Source organism: Malaya genurostris, chromosome 2, assembly GCF_030247185.1.
Source record: "Malaya genurostris strain Urasoe2022 chromosome 2, Malgen_1.1, whole genome shotgun sequence".
Taxonomy (NCBI): Eukaryota; Metazoa; Arthropoda; class Insecta; order Diptera; family Culicidae; genus Malaya; species Malaya genurostris.
Window position 1 is genome coordinate 60,081,393 of NC_080571.1, and position 14,891 is coordinate 60,096,283.

Sequence of the window (14,891 nt, forward strand, 5' to 3'; positions counted from 1 at the left end):
TTCTTCCAGCATTTATTGCTGTAAGGAGTTTAAATCAATATAATTATGGAATTGCTTTCAACTCGAAAATGCTGCCATCATTTGGTTTACATATGTCGTATTCGAACAATTATGTTGCCAAAAACGAACCGTGCTAAAATCGATCCGAGGCAAAATGATACGAATAAGGATGCTGTACACAGCCTTTTTGGTATTTAGAAACAGTTGTATGCAACAGTATAAATAATCGTGTTTCACGTTTCTTCCAAGCATTGTTTTTTCATACAGCGCTCAAAATCCCTATTACTGAAATAAGGCTTACACAAAAATATCGATATCTCCGTTAAAAATGGACGGATTTCAACAAATCTTCGGATTGTTGGATATTACCGTGCGAAATATAAGTCTGAAAACATATTATGTTTTTAAGGTCAATTGTGACAGATATAGTCAAAAAACAGAAAATTTTGACATAAAACTTCGTACAACTCAAAAAGTAAACATCCGATTTAAAAACCATTCAATAGCATTCAGAGTGACGTGTAGACCTTTCATTTACGACTAGTTTGATCATAATCAGTCTAACCATCTCAGAGATCTAGACCTCTTAGTTGATAACACACATACAGACATACACTTACACACACGCGGACATTTGCTCAGTTTGTCGAGCTGAATCGATTGGCCTCGGAATTTTTTTTCTAAAGTTTGAGCAAATTCTATACCTATTTTTGCCTTTCTCATATAGAAAGATTATGCAATCACTGTGAGAACCGACTTTTGAACAGAATACCATTTGACTCAGTTCGTCGAGTACGCTAAATGTATGTATGTGTGTGTAACATTTTTTTGCACTCACTTTTCTCGAGATGGCTGAACCGATTCTCACAAACTTGGATTCAAATGAAAGGTACAGTTGTCGTATACAAAGTTCCTGAATTTTATTTTGAACCGAATTCCGATTCCGAAGTTACGAGATGATTAGTGAAAAAATTCAATTTCAACGAGCTTAGATTCAAATGAAAGGCATTATGGTCTCATACAAAACTGCCAAATTTCATCCAGATCTGGAATTATGTGGTGAAGTGTGTTAAAAATTCGATACCGTTACTTGAAGCGACGAAACAAAACACTTAAAAAAATTCTTAACTTGCATCGAAACTATTCCAATTTAATCGTTGTCAATAGACAACCAAATAACTCATTTCCGGTTATACTTGTTCTCGTTTTCCGATTCCGGAAGATCCGGAAATAAAAAGTAAAATAATTTCTAAACTTGCCTCAAAACTGTTCCAATCGGTAGTCATTGTCAGTAGACGGCCAAACATTAATTTGGCTCTCCTTGTCCTTGGATTTTTGATGAACGACCGAAGATTGTAGCCATAGACTCAAAAATGGATCCCAGTCACTTTTTACTTTTTTTTTATCTATATAAAGAATGTTTTAATCCACCTAGTGGTGTAATGATGCCTTTCTCATATCAATCATACTATCATATATAATACTGTGGTATTCTTCAAAATAATGTTCTTCGATTCTTAAAAGAATAACCGAAATCGGTTTATTTGACCGTCTACTGATAAAAACTATCAATTGGAAAAGATTTGAGGTCGATTTAGAAATTTTTTCAAGATTTTTCCCCATTTTCAGTGATGGTATACAATTTTTAACCCACTTTACCCTATATTTCCGGATCCAGAAGCCGGATCTGCATGAAATTCAGGAATTACGTATGGGACCACAGGACCTTTCATTTGAACCTAATTTTGTGAAAATTGGTCGCGCCATCTATGAGAAAAGTTCTCATATTTTCTTTTTTTTTTGCACATTTTACCTTATAACTCCCGAACCGGGAGTCGGATCCAAATAATACTATGGAATTTGTTATGGGATCTCAAGACCTTTCATTTGAATCTAAGTTTGTGGAAATCGGTTCAGCCATCTCCGAGAAAAGTTAGTGCAAAAAAACGTGACATACACACATACGCACATACACACACACAGACATTTTGCGTACTCGACGAAATGAGTCGAATGGTATATGACATTAGGCCCTCCGAGCCTCGGTTCAAAAGTCGGTTTTCACAGTGATTGCATAACCTTTCTATATGATAAAGGCAAAAATAGGTATAGAATTCGCGCAAACTTTAGAAAAATTTTCCGAAGCCCGGAAGGCCGAATGTAATATACCTATCGATTCAGCTCGACGAGCTGAAAAAATGTCATGTGTGTGTGTGTCTGTATGTGTGTTGTCAACTAAGAGGTCGAGATGGCTGGACGAATTTTAATCAAACTAGTCGCAAATTAAAGGTCTCTCCGTTACCCAGAACTCTATTGAATGGTTTTGAGATGTTTACTTTTTGAGTTATTCAAAGTTTTATGTCAAAATTTTCAGTTTTTTGACAATATTTGCCACAACTAACTTTGAAAACAAAATATGTTTTTAAACTTATATTTCGCACGGTAATAGCTATAAAACAAGTCATAGATTGTCAAAATCCGTCAATTTTTAACGGAGATACCGATATTTTTGTGTAAACGACTTTTCGCCTTATTCCAGAGATAGGAGTTTTACGCGTTTGATGATAAAGCGCTGTTTCGGAGCCAAATGAAACAACATTTTTTGTACTATTACATAATTTTTTTTCTATGTACCAAAAAGACTGTATACAGTATCTTTTTCATGGCACTTTGCCTCGGACCGATTTTAGCACGGTTCGTTTTTGGCAACATAATCGTTCGAATATGACATGTAAACTAGATGATGGCAGCATTTTAAGTTGAAAGTAATTCCATAATTATTTTGATTCAAACTATGCTGGAAAAACATAACTCACATATACCATTCGACTCATTTCGTCGAGATCAGCAAATGCATGTGTGACAAAAATTTCATTCAATTTTCTCAGCGATGGCTAAACCGTTTTCTACAAACTCAGATTCATATGAAAAGTCGTATACTCCCAAACAAGGTTCCTGAATTACGTTTGGACCCGACTTCTGATTGCGAAACCACAGGATGATATGTAAAACGGAATTAAAATGATGCAACTGATTTTTCTCGTAGATGGATGAACCGATCTAAGATTCAAATGAAATCTAAGAACCATCTATGATTCAAATGAGAGGTTTTGAAATCCTATAAAATTTCTTACTTTTTAGTCAGAGCCGACTTTCGGTTCAGGAGATACAGGGTGATTAATATAAAAATGTCCATTTCACGTAAATTAATCAGGTTTATCGGGTTTGCAGATTTGGATAGTCGAATACCAAATAAATTTATTTCAGTTTAAGCGGTGTTTTCTATTCGGAAGGTACCCAAAAATATAATTCGCACTACAATTTCTGAAAGATGTCTAAACGCTCCCTAGGTCTTACCTGTTTTAGCTGATTTCGGCTACACCTATTTTACAATTCCGGTTTCAGTATCGAATCGTTTCTCAAAGCTCAATCATTTTCTCAAAAAGGCCAAATCGAACTTCAAAAATAAAAATTCATATTCAAGGACTTATGCAAAATTGATGAATTTTATCCGATTCTGGAATTACTCTGGAAGTACCGTAAATAATGACGAAAAACTCTAAAGTGGAGCTTACTTCGACATCTCATGAAATGTTCAATAGATTGTCACACGTTAAGATTGAAATTCGATAGGAGTAATGAGTGCACAGAAAAGAATATTGAAATTTACATGAGATGTAAATAAATAGTGACATGGAATAGACACGGGTTGAATCGAAATTTTGGTTGAAAACCTTCATCGGTGCAAAACTAAATCGGATTGCATTGAATTTTCAATTAAAATAACTGTATCTTTCAATTAACGCTTATTTTGCGATTAAATTATATTGAAACGTACAGAATTGTAAAGTAATTTTATGTTTAATTACCTGCTCCAAATATGTGCATGAAAATAGATGTAAATTCACAAAATATTTTAATCTGTGTGATTAAAATCTCAATTTGCGTTTAAAACCACGATAATTAAAATAATGTCATGAGAATTAAAATACCGAAGAATATCCATGCAAAAAGCACATGCGGATTGATAAAAAAAGGTATCATCTCACTGCTAGGTAGATTAATCACGTTTTTATTCAACAGTATATTTTTATTGAAGCTCACTACCTCTGCTCTAAGATGCCGAGAGTATTTCTTAACTGTACGTATGACTAGGATAATTTCAGGAATTGTAACGTTGTTGTTTTTTTGTTTCACATTGTCGTATGCTGACAACCGAAACTATGAGGGATCCAGTCTCCAGTTTTAGTCGGCAGTGGCTGAGGGGATGAATCTTACATAGGGATTGTCTAGATTCTTTTGTTCCTAGACTGCAATATGATTTCAAAATGGTTTTCAGAATGCTTTTGCTGCGTTTAAAGTTTCAATGCAGGATTTATGATGTAACACTCAAAAGAGCGATAAGTATTTACTAAAATTGAAAATGAATCAGCTTAATCGGATCAGTATAAACGAAGATATAGCCATAGGAAAGTACAGTTCCGACTGTTTTGGAGGCTTGGTGGTTGAGGTGTTAAGGAGTTTGATCGGGATGCGACAAAAAGTTGTCAAATTCGTAGCATTGCATTTAAAAACAAAACCAGTTTATGGACAGATTGCGTTCGCCCGGAGAACCCGAGATCGTCCCCAGGAGGCTTCGGGCGAGACCCAAAGAGGGGGAAACCCCAGTTACAAATAGTGCTCGAGATACCATTTTTTCAATACTAGCAACTCAATTGTATTGCATGACAGGCAAAGTATCCTAAGATAATTGATTGAAAGCTTAAAACAGGATAATTGATCTAAAACACCGCTAAATGAATTGTTCCATGTCATAATCCAAGTTAATTGTGAAACCCTAGCAACATCGATCGGGACCGTTCATCTTCAGCTTCACCGACAGTTCAGCCCAGCTCAAACACCATCGAAACTAGTTCGAAAAAGCGAACATGGCATGTCACACGTCGACAAATAATAGCTCCATCAGTGGCGCGTCAAAACTGATTAAAGCTCCTTCACTGACTAGCTGACTAGCGGTTGGTTGACTGCAGTCCACACATTTCGCCTGCTTCCTTCCCTCCCCAACAGACCGTCGCGAACCCAGCGAGCAAACGACAAGTAATTCCTTGTCATCCATCAATTTCACCGCAATCAGCTAACCGTCGCTGTCGATACTGTCGTTTTCTATGTGTCCTGAACTAGGTTTCCAATCAAGGGACAATCTAGTCATCGTCCGCTCCGTCATCATCATCATCATCATCGTCAACATCATCATCAACGATAACCACAAAAACATGGAAATTGGGTCGTTCGTCATCCGTGTCGTTTCGTTATTCTCATTCTCGACCTAGAATGAAGCAAACTTTGACTATGTGCTAGCAATATTCGGAAACGTGGGGAGGACACATTAGGTATCTGATAACGAAATGCCAACAAAGAGTAAATTTTCTTCGAACAATAACAGGGTCTTGGTGGGGTGCTCATCCGCAAGATCTAATAAAATTGTATCAGACAACGATACTTTCAGTGATGGAATATGGATGCGTTTGTTTTCGTTCCGCTGCAAATTCTCATATTATCAAACTTGAGCGAATTCAGTACCGTTGTTTGCGAATTGCTTTAGGCTGCATGCATTCGACACATACAATGAGTCTTGAAGTTCTGGCGGGAGTTCTTCCATTAAAAGATCGATTTTGGGAGCTTTCATCACGCCTGCTAATAAGATGTGATGTGCTGAATCCCATGGTAATTAATAATTTCGAACGACTAGTCGAGCTTCGATCTCAAACAAAATTCATGACAGTATATTTTAACCATATGTCACAGGAAATCAACCCTTCAAGATATATTCCTATCCGTGTCAGCCTCCTAAATGTACCTGACTCAACTTTATTTTTCGACACATCCATGCAGCGCGAAGTGCGTGGAATCCCGGACCACCTACGCTCTATGGAAATCCCAAAAATATTTTCAAGTAAGTTCAGGCATATTAACTCTGAGAAAATGTTTTACACGGACGGATCGCGAATGGAAGAAGCGACAGGGTTTGGTATGTTCAACAATAATGTTTCGGCCTCATTCAAGCTTCAAGAACCTGCATCTGTTTATATAGCAGAGTTAGCAGCAGTTCATTATAGCTTGAATGTAATCGTCACATTATCTCCAAACCATTATTTCCTCTTCACAGATAGTCTGAGTGCAATTGAAGCCATTCGCTCAAACGCTGCTGGCAAAAATGAACCGTTTTTCTTGGGTAAAATAAAACAGTGTCTGAACGACATATTGAATAATAATTATCTAATCACAATAGTTTGGGTTCCGGCTCATTGCTCCATTCCAGGCAATGAAAGAGCCGATATTTTAGCCAAACGTGGTGCTATTGAGGGTGAAATTTATGAGAGACCGATTGCTTTCAACGAATTCTATAGCGCGTCTCGCCAAAGAACACTTGCCAGCTGGCAAGCTTCTTGGGATAAAGATGATCTGGGTCGGTGGATGCACTCAATTATTCCTAAAATATCGACAAAGGCATGGTTCAGGGGACTGGATGTGAGTAGAGATTTCATTCGTGTGATGTCCAGACTCATGTCCAATCACTACACGTTAGATGCACATCTCCTTCGAATTGGACTTTCCGAGACTAATCATTGTGCTTGCGGCGAAGGTTACCGCGATATTGACCATGTTGTTTGGACATGCGTGGAGTTTCGTGATGTCAGATCTCAACTAATAAATTCCTTGCGTACCCAAGGTAGACTATCCAATGTCCCAGTTCGCGACATTCTTGCTTGTCGTGACCTTCCATACATGAAACTTCTTTATCATTTCATTAAATCCATTGGAGTTCCAATTTAAATTTTATTTTATGTTAAACTGTTTTCTCTTCCATGAGTTCAACCAATAGCCAACTATAGGATATTGAATATAAGTGGTGAACTGATACAAACAATCCTGAAATAGTTATAAGATCATGTACAAAATAAATGTATTTTATTTAATGTAATTTAAAATAGCAACTCGCTTGATAAAAACAGTGTTTAGATTAACTAATGAGTACCAACATACTAATATGATATTCGAAATGTATTAGGTTTAAACTACTATGTATTGTGGATGCCACGGCGAAGAAAAACTTATGTATATTGCCTATGAAATAAACGTATTTATGAAAAAAAAAAAAAAAAATATTCGGAAACCACTTCCACCACCACATGCAGCTACCTTTCCAAAAATGCCCACAAATCCTTCACGTACAGCAGCGCGCCAAGCAGTCACGAAATCGAACAATAAATCAAGCAGCAAATTTGATAATTTGTAAGTAAATTAGAAGATTACTGTTTGTGTTTCGTATCGATTGGTGGCAACCGGGCAACCGAAGTAAGTTGCTGACACCGATTTTAGGGGGGAATTCGATTGGATGTCGCTTAATGATGGATCATCGAAAAAAAAAAAACGAAACGTGGGCCACTTGTTTATTTACTCAACTTTTATAGCTGCTCAAGCTGTGCGAGAGCAAAATTAATCTTCCGATCAATAGATCGATTGATGAAAAAATCTTACCTTGCACGTGATGGTTCTTCCGATACCGCAACTGACCTTTTTTGTGTGGGAATATCTAGACCCGAAGCATTCATACATATGCATAAACGTAACGCTCTTCACTCGCCGGTTCAGTTTTTGAGGAAGAAAATATCCGTGCCATACCAGAGCTGAAACTCAGCGCTTCAACTGAACTGAACTGGACTAGTAGTGCGGTAGGTGTTTTTCCCTTCCGTGTGCCCACAGTTTTCACCTGGCGGTACGGGCGCTGGCCGATGATGGATGGCCATCGTGCCGGGCGTCGGTGCTAGGGGTTCCGTTGCACTGGACCACCTCCGGCCGTGATGACGTTCCTGTCCATTATTCTCCCAGTCACAATCAAGTTGCGCACCTCGATAGTAATCATGCAAATGTTGATGATGATGGCGATCGTTTTACCACAGGTTAAAATACACTCCCGTCACACGAACGTCCCACGGATTCGTGGGAGATTGCGTTTTTTTTTCTCCGTGCAAAATAAATGGCTTTGAATGCTTTCAGTTATATGCGTAATAAATTTAGCTTTGAATTGTTTTAAATTGTTGAAAATTGCTTCTTGCTGGACATCAACCTAAAGTTTTTCTTATCTCAGCTAGATTTGCTTGACAAGTTTCCATAAATCTTTCCCATTTTGCAACCATCACCAAACCTCACCGGTGCCCGGTGAAATCCATGTGAAATAAATCAACTCTCATAAATATCACACACACACGGCTCCGGATTGCGAAAAGTAATTGAACACAAAAAAGTGCCACTTTGCACCACATTGCACCGAACCCCGCAGAATGGATAATCAAAATATTTATGATGCATTATTTTTCCCCTTTAATGGAAAACATTAATTAATATTCTTTTTACGTGCGTGCACCATTTTAAAGTATAATATTTATGCCCGGTCCGGCCGCACGGTGCTCTCCGACTTTTCTGCCAGTCAACCAGCCCAGCGTTTGGCATTGCGGCCGCCCTCGAATTCGCCCGATGGGCTGGTAATGTTCCGAAATGGAATTTAAATTTGCTGCCACATTCACACGAGGCATTATCCCCTTTTAGTTGAAATTTACGGGTGGGGTAAATAGCTTTAACCGGGCAGCCGATCCGGAGCAAAAAAAAACCCGTACATGACACTTCATGACAAATTAATGTTAAGCTTTATTTCTTTATTTCATTTTCTCTCTCTCTCTCTCTGCAGATGTTCCCGTTCACGTGGAGAAGGTGCTGGTGAACGATACCGCCCAAATCAAATGTGACGTGTCATCGAATCTGCCGAATGACCGGATACTGCTGGTCGTGTGGTACAAAGACAACGTGCCCATCTACAGGTAAGTTCAATGGAAAGGGGGGAAAGGATAATCCACTGGTCTTAATCCACCAATTCGGGTAATGAATCTCTTATGAATTCATAATTTTATACCAGAGTTGGCCATCAATCGCATATAAACCGTACAACGTTGCGATTGCCAATGAGTGATCGAAAGCTTCGCCCAATTTGACGATAAATTTTTTTCAGCCCTCCCTTTAGAGTTTTTTTTTTGGAATCACACGAAACAAAGGGGATATAATGCAATTTTTTTGCTCTGACAAATTTGATTATGCACTCGATCAAACCATTCGACAACCGCAATAAATTTCTTTCTCGTAATGTGTGTAAAATTCCCTTGGTTGGTAAACGACCTGACAATGCGTAATTCAGGCCCCAGTGTGGCTCTTAGCCTCCTGTCCAGTAACTCCTATCCCTACCACCCCGCGGTACCGGCTGGAAAGATCGGCAACCACAGGAAAGATCGGGTAACCAACCCCGGTGGGACCATGGTCGTATGCTGACAGGTAAGGGGGTCCTCTTTAGAGGATGTCGGAGCGTCTGTACTCCATGTTAGGAGCGGCTTCAAACAGCGTCTGTTCTGGTATCCAGCGTATGAAATGCTGCATCCCATCCAGCTAAATCCAAAGTGCAACCCCACCAACGGGATCGTCCTAGTGCTAGTCCGGCGAGACAGGGGGTTGGCGTAGGCCTAATAAGGAGTGTATCGATAAGTATTTAGCAACATTCAAACAGTTATTACTCTGAAATGGCTTAAATTTTCGCAGCGTGTTTTGCGTTGACATGTTTGTTTACATGTCAAAAACAGCTGCGCAATCGATTGGTTTCGGTACGGTTTATCGTTTCAATGATGAGCCGAACTGATCAGGAAACGCGAAAGAAAATTCTGCACACTTGGTCCTCAGAAAGTGGTGTCACGTACAACGAAATTGCAAAACGAGAGGAAGTGCACCACACCAGCGTCAAAATTATTGAGAAGTTCGGTAAGACCCTTTCCATTAAGGATTTGCCCCGATCTGGTAGGAAAACGAGTCCCAGCCAGCCCGGTTGGGACTTAAAAATGGTTGAGTACATCAGGAAAAGCCCATCGACGGCGTTGACGCGGGATTTGGCCTAGCAGTTCAACACCAGCATCGGGATGATTCAACGGATCAAAGTTCGGAACTCCCTGAAAACGTACAAGAAACTGAAGGTACCGAAAAATTCCCTGGTACAGCAAGTTCAGGCCAAAACAAAAGCGCGAAAACTGTATAACCGGATTCTACAGAATAAAGACGAATGCATCCTGATCGACGACGAAACCTACGCCAAGGAAGACTCTCGAGCGCTGCCCGGACCGCAATATTATACGAAATCGGTGTACCAGGACCTGGACGACGCTCACACCACGGTGGCGATGGAAAAGTTTGGGCAGAAGGTGTTGGTCTGGCAAGCAATTTGTACCTGGGGTTTGCGGTCGTCGATTTTCTTCACGAAGGGCACAGTTAACGTAAAGGTGTACAAGGAAGAATGTTTGAAGAAGAGTATGCTGCCACTGTACAGAAAGAATAAGGCTCCTCCTATCTTCTGGCCGGATTTGGCTTCAGCCCACTACGCCAATTCCGTTCTACAGTGGTTGTCAAAAAAATAATGTAAAATTCGTGGAAAAGGACATCAACCCACCGAACTGCCCGGATCTTCGGCCAATTGAAAGGTATTGGGCAATTGTCAAGCGGCACTTTCGGAAGGAAGGTTTGGAAAGTGTCCCAAAACATGCAGGAGTTCAAAAAAAAACTGGACAGCTGCCACTAGGAAACTTACAAAAGTAACTGTGCAGAATTTAATGAAGAATGTCAAGTCCAAAGTGCGAGCGTTTCACAGAAACTAGGATTTTCTTCAATATAATCAGTGAAATGCATAAAAATGTAATTTATCTACAATATATCGAAAACTGCAGTCAAAATATTTTTTTTTCTGCTTTTTTATTCAATAATCAATGTTGCTAACTACTTTTCTATACACTCCTTAATAAGCCACCAGTATAATATTTATTGCAAATAATACAGGAGAGTATACGGCCTGGAACAATCGGCATAGACTCACGCGACGAAATAAGGACTACGATTGGAAACTTGGAACATGCAAGTCGCTAGGTTTCGCAGGCTGCGACAGGATAATATACAACGAACTAAAACCTCACAACTTCGACGTCGTAGCGCTGCCGGAGCTTTGTTGGATGGGACAGAAGGTGTGGAAAAGCGGACATCGAGCGGCTACTTTCTACCAAAGCTGTGGCACAACGAACGAGCTGGGAACTGGCTTTATAGTGCAGGGCAAGTTAACGATATGATGAGTAAGGTGAGAATTAAAGGCCTTTTTTTCAATTACAGCATCATTAACGTGCACTGCCCACACGAAGGGAGACCGGTGACGTGAAAGAAGCGTTCTACGTGCAGCTGGAACAAGCCTATGACGGCTACCCACGCAGAGACGTAGAAATTGTCATCGGTGACATGAATGCCCATGTAGGAAGGGAGTCAATGTACCGACCGGTAATCCCGAGGAATGGTAGTCAGAAGCATCTTCTCTCCCCGCAAGGATATCCACAAGCTCAAAACATTCGACGGTGGGTACCAAACGTCGATACCGAACTTACTTACTTACTTAACAGTTCGGTTGAAAAGTTCGTATCGTTTAATAGAAACACACATTTTTTTGCCAAAACTCGTTTTTATTATTCAACATAATTGCCATCAGAGGCGATACAGCGATTATAGCGATCTTCCAACTTTTCGATACCATTTTTGTAGTACGATTTGTCCTTTGCCTCAAAATAGGCCTCAGTTTCAGCGATTACCTCTTCATTGCTTCTAAATTTTTTACCAGCGAGCATTCTCTTGAGGTCTGAGAACAGGAAAAAGTCACTGGGGGCCAAATCTGGAGAAAACGGTGGATGAGGGAGCAATTCGAAGCTCAATTCGTTTAATTTCAGCATGGTTTTCATCGACTTGTGACACGGTGCATTGTCATGATGAAACAAAACTTTTTTCTTCTTCAAATGAGGCCGTTTTTTTTTTAAATTTCGTCCTTCAAACGCTCTAATAACGCTATATAATAGTCACTGTTGATGGTTTTTCCCTTTTCAAGGTAGTCGATGAAAATTATACCATGCGAATCCCAAAATACAGACGCCATAACCTTACCGGCCGATTGTTGAGTCTTTCCACGCTTTGGGTTCGGTTCATCGCGTGCAGTCCACTCAGCTGACTGTCGATTGGACTCCGGAGTGAAGTGATGGAACCATGTTTCGTCCATTGTTATATTTCGACGAAAAAAATCGGTTTTATTTCGATATAACAGCTCCAAACACTGCTCAGAATCATCAATTCGTTATTGTTTTTGATCGATTGAAGGTTGGTACTAACTGAAAATGGTATGGATTTAATTCTAGTGGCGCCCTCTCATAGAAACGATACGAACTTTTCAGTCGATCTGTTACTTATGTGCCCTGCGCACCGGCAGTGGTGCAAAGGGCCATCGAGAAAGATTTCCACCCTGGGCGATTGTTTGCCTTCGCCTTGACCTGAGCCCAGGTCAAATTCTGATCGACTTGCTTAAATTCTTTGTTCAGACTCCGCCGCCATGAGCCCCTAGGTCTACCTCTGCTGCGATGTCCGGCTGGATTCCAGTCCAGCGCTTGCTTGCAGATTACGTTTCCGCTCTTTAGAAGTGAGTGTCCGTCCCACCGCCACTTACGTTCCCGAATTTCAGTCAATATCGGCTTCTGATGACAACGACGATGGAGCTCGGCATTCGAAATCCAATTGTCAGGCCACCAGGCACGAATTATATACCGCAGACATCGGTTGATAAACACCTGCAGCTTTTGCGTGCTTTCAGCTAGTATACCCCAGGTTTCGCTGGCGTACAACCGTACAGATTTCACGTTTGTGTTGAAAATTCGGATCTTAGTGCGTAGACAAAACTGATTTGATCTCCAGATATTTCGTAGACTCGTAAAGGCAGACCTTGCCTTCTTAATCCGCGCGCCTATGTCGCTTTTGGTCCCATCGTCTGACGCTATCTGACTGCCAAGATATTGAAAGTTTTTAACTTTATCCACTACCTGATCAGCTACCGTAAAGTTGGATGAATTGGCCGCTTTGACATCCAGCGATTTAGTCTTGCTGACGTTGATGTTGAGACTCGCCGCTGAGGAGCGTTCGACGAGATCGTTAAGCTTACTCTGCATGTCAGAGGCGCCGTTGCGATACTAGAACAACGTCATCTGCCAAATCGAGGTCATTGAGGTGCTCCATGGTGATAGGCTGCCAAAGCAGCCCACGGTTTTGTACACGGTCAATGGCACCAACCATTATCTCGTCTATCACAATGAGGAACAGTAGCGGTGATAGAATACATCCTTGCCTCACTCCAGCGACTACCCGAATAGGGTCAGACAAGGCTCCATTATGCAGTACTCTACACGTGAAAGCCTCATACTGCGCTTCGATGAGGTTGGCAATTTTATCTGACACTCCCTTGCGCCTCAAAGTGCCCCAAAGATTTTCGTGATTGAGTCGTTCGAAGGCTTTTTCGTAGTCAATGAAGACCAAGTAAAGGGACTCTTGGAATTCATTGACCTGCTCCAGAATAATACGGAGCGTGACAATATGGACCACACAGGATCTTCCTGCACGGAATCCTGCCTGCTGCCGTCGTAGAGTCACATCAATCTTCTCCTGTATTCGGTTGAGGATAACTTTACACAGTAACATGGTACCTCTCCAATTGTCGCATACAGTTGAGTCCCCCTTCTTCGGGACCTTCACTAAGACGCCCTGCATCCAGTCGACCGGGAATGTCGCGGTGTCCCAGATATTTCGAAATAGTTGATGCAACATTTGAGCAGATAGCGTGGGGTCAGCTTTAAGCATCTTCGCTGACAAGCGATCGACCCCAGGAGCCTTGTTGGATGCTTTGAATGGCGGCTTTGATCTCCGGTAAAGATGGCTTCTCGGAGCTGACACGAGAGATGCGTCGCACTCTTGGCGGCTCATGACGAGATGTTGATGGCTGGTTGACCGTCGAAACTCGAAGAAGTTGTTCGAAGTGTTCAACCCAACGTTTTAACTGGTCAGTGGGGTCGGTTAGCAGCTGACCAGTCGCATCCTTCACTGGCACCCTTGCATTAATCCTTGCTCCACTAAGGCATCGTGAGATATCATAGAGGAGACGGATATCGGCGGTTGTTGCGGCTTTCTCACCTTCATCGGCCAGGGAGTCCACCGAAGCTCGCTTATCCCGCCTACACGAGCGCTTTACTTCCTATGAGAAGGCCGAATACTGTTGGTGGGCTTGGCGCTTCGCTTCTCTGGTTCTCGCTCGCTCTAGCGCGGCTTTTGCGTCTCTCCGTTCCTCGATTTTCCGCTAGGTATCATCCGTGATCCACTCCTTCCTCCGGGAGCGCAGTTCACCCAGGTTGTTTTGGCAGGTCTCTGTAAAGGCATTCTTGAACGCCGTCCACCGTTCCTCTACGCTGCCACCTTCAGGAATACCCGCAGCTCTGGTATCCAGTTCTTCCACGAATAACCTCTTAACTGCTGGGTTTTCTAATCGTCGCGTGTTGAATCGTCGCCCGAGCCTCTCCTCATGTCGCATGACCCGCGCAATACGTAAACAAATCTCTCCGATGAGAAGGTGGTGATCAGACGCGATGTTGCTGCAAGAAGGCTCCGTCTACATTTCCGTCTGATGCAGATGTCCATCGCGGGAAGCCCCCGTGGCTTTATGCGCTGGGCGATGAGGGAAGAGCGAGCCCCCGATCACCATGTCGTTATTGCCACAAAACTCTGCAAACAGCTCACCATAGTCGCTCATATCTCCAAGACCATGGCGCCCCATGACACACTCATAGTCTACGTTGTCGGAGCCGATCTTGGTGTTGAAGTCGCCGGTGTAGATTTTGATATCACCCTTTGGAATTTTATCCACGACGGCATCTAGTTCACTGTAAAAATTCTCCTTATCTTGTAGC

General features: G+C 41.5%; 1 protein-coding gene across 4 annotated transcripts in view; it reads left to right on the plus strand.

Moving 5' to 3' along the window:
• The window catches only part of LOC131427224 (synaptogenesis protein syg-2), a 957,395-nt gene that overhangs the window by 363,238 nt on the left and 579,266 nt on the right, over positions 1-14,891 (plus strand). For all 4 annotated transcript variants that reach the window (XM_058590216.1, XM_058590219.1, XM_058590218.1 and 1 more), the window contains exon 3: positions 8,747-8,876. In XM_058590216.1, coding sequence (XP_058446199.1) covers positions 8,747-8,876 — 130 coding nt within the window. The remainder of the gene's footprint in view (positions 1-8,746; positions 8,877-14,891) is intronic.